Here is a 2500-nt window from a genome sequence, read left to right as displayed (position 1 = left end):
GGAGCAATAACAAACAGATAGTTAGATAGACAGATACATAAACAGGTTGACAGATATATAGATAAAGATGAAAAAACAACAACATAGATAATTAAACGTAGATTGACGGATGTGCATGCTGACAGATGGAAGCAAAGAAACAAAATAAAACAGATATACCTAAAGAAGACAGACCGAAGATCCCGCAGACAGACCAGCAGACAACAGATCCATCGCCAAATAGGACCTCGCGATACCATCACCGCATTCGTCTTTTCGCACTGCATAAAATATCACCCACGTTTTCCTTTTTTTCTCTCTCTTTCTCGGCCAGATTGTGGCGTTCCACGAGACTGTTATTCCGTGGCTCAATTGGGTCTTACGTCATCGGGAATTTACAACGTTGTTACGACCGGCAAGATGAGCGCGTTTGCTGTCCAGGTGAGAGAGGCTGAGAAAGGTGGAAATGGTTGATATTTGAAGTTTTATGTTTTTTCGGTTATTGCCGTGTGATAGATATATATTTTCTATCTATGTTTTTTTTCTGCGTGCGTTTGTTTGTTCGATTGTGTGTACATTTGTATGTTTGTGTGTGTGTATATGCTTTCTGTGTCGTAGATCGGTACGCGTGTGTGTAATGGTCTTCATTTTCGCAGTGATTTATCTTACATCATAGAACATTCGAAGAACTCAATTATCTTTGTTGTCATATAAATCTACCTCCAAAATATGTCACTTTTTCACCTCCTACGTGTCATTTACGCAAATTACGTTTCTTATCTGAAAGCCATTATCTCTCGAAGGCAATATCGATAAAGTCCTTTGACATTTTTTAGCGATCTGTTTTACTGAAGAAATAATAAACTGTGATACGATCTACTTGATGACCTTTGACATTAAAGTACGACACGTCAGTATGAATAAAGAGGGCGAGCACGCACATGCATGCATTTTACACACACACACACACACACACACACACACACACACACACACACACACACACACATACACAAACACAAACAAACACACACAAACACACAAATCACACACACATACACATACCCATAACCCCCCCACCTACACACACATATCTCACCCACCCACAAAAAAAAAAAAAAAAAAAAAAAAAAAAAAAAAAAAAAAAAAACACGCTCATCCGTTTCTCACCCTGAAAAAAAACGAACCAAACGCCACAGGTCTGGTGCGACATGGCCGGTTCAGCGAGCAACAGCGGGTGGACGGTTCTCCTGAGGAACTTCGCTAACGAGACAATTCCTTCCTTTGACGAGGCCGTTGGGTTCGGATTACCTGACGAGGAAGGGAATTACTTTATCGGTTTGTAGGGCTTTGATCCTTTTGAAAATACGCAATGTGGTTGTTTAATTGGTTTTGATGTTGTGATAGTTATAATGGTGGTGGGATTATGGTAATGATAATTATATTGCTAATTGTCATGGTAATGATGATGATGTGATAAGTACAATATGATGATGATAAGGATATGATAAGAACAATATGATCATACTGATATTGGTAATGATGATGATAATATCTACATCAACAACAATAATAATGATAATAATAATAATGGTAATATTAATGATGATAATAATGATGATGATAATAATGATAATGATAATAATGATGATACTACTAATGCTAATACTAGTACTACTATTGACAAGGATAATAATAATAATAATATTAATAATGATAATAATAATAGTAATAATAATGATAATGATGATGATAACGATGATGATAATGATAATAATGGTAATAAAATTATAATTATGATGATAATCATTATAACCATAGTTGTATTCATCATCCTCAACTTCATTATTATCCAAAATATGATGATCATTATTTGTGATAATTATAGTAAGAGTACTTGTATAATAGTATATAATAGTAATAGTACCTGTGCCATTGGCAATAGCAACATTAAGGAGAAAAATGTAATACAGAAATATAATACTGATAATAAACAACAATAATGATTTTGATATATGAGAGTGACACATAATATTAAATGATTATATACCATGAACGAATTATGATAACATTCACATATAATTCCCACAATCTGGATGAGGGATAATGCTAATAATAGAAATAAACAATGATAAACAGACAAGCATTTCTATTTGACAAAATAGGTCTTAAACACGTAGCAGCTCTGAACTGGGACGGGGCAGTGTGGCGCCCTCTCGTGATTCAGGTAAGTGAGGGAAAGTGAAAACGCTACTAAATAATAAAAATAAAGAACAAGGAGAAAAAGAAAGAGAGATCAATGATAGAGGGAGTGGGGAAGTTAGGGAAAATGAAGAGTGATTGAGGATTCAAAGGGATGGAGGATAAGGAGAAGGTAAGCAAAGTGAAAGTTGAAATGGTTAATGATAATGATAATGATGATTATAATGGTAAAGGTAATAGTGTATGCTAATTGCAAGGGAAATGGTAATAATGACAATGGTAATTATAATGGTAATGGCAATAATGATAATGTTGATAA

At 34.5% G+C, this 2500-nt stretch overlaps 2 protein-coding genes across 2 annotated transcripts in view; both read left to right on the top strand.

Annotated features, from left to right (window-relative positions):
- Window positions 1–213, top strand: part of LOC125036327 — a 4168-nt gene extending 3955 nt beyond the window's left edge. Inside the window, exon 3 of the mRNA XM_047628867.1 lies at window positions 1–213. This exon is cut by the window's left edge and continues 242 nt beyond it. The gene's annotated coding sequence lies outside the window, so the exon portion shown is untranslated.
- A 1731-nt stretch (window positions 214–1944) lies between these two features.
- LOC125036310 overlaps window positions 1945–2500 on the top strand; it is a 5824-nt gene continuing 5268 nt past the window's right edge. Inside the window, exon 1 of the mRNA XM_047628794.1 lies at window positions 1945–2206. Within this exon, the coding sequence (XP_047484750.1) occupies window positions 2108–2206 (99 nt within the window). The 5' untranslated portion in view covers window positions 1945–2107. The remainder of the gene's footprint in view (window positions 2207–2500) is intronic.

The sequence above is a fragment of the Penaeus chinensis genome, chromosome 21, assembly GCF_019202785.1.
Source record: "Penaeus chinensis breed Huanghai No. 1 chromosome 21, ASM1920278v2, whole genome shotgun sequence".
NCBI classification, from domain to species: domain Eukaryota; kingdom Metazoa; phylum Arthropoda; class Malacostraca; order Decapoda; family Penaeidae; genus Penaeus; species Penaeus chinensis.
The sequence above is the reverse complement of the archived record's forward strand: the minus strand, read 5'-3'. Positions and strand labels throughout refer to the sequence as shown.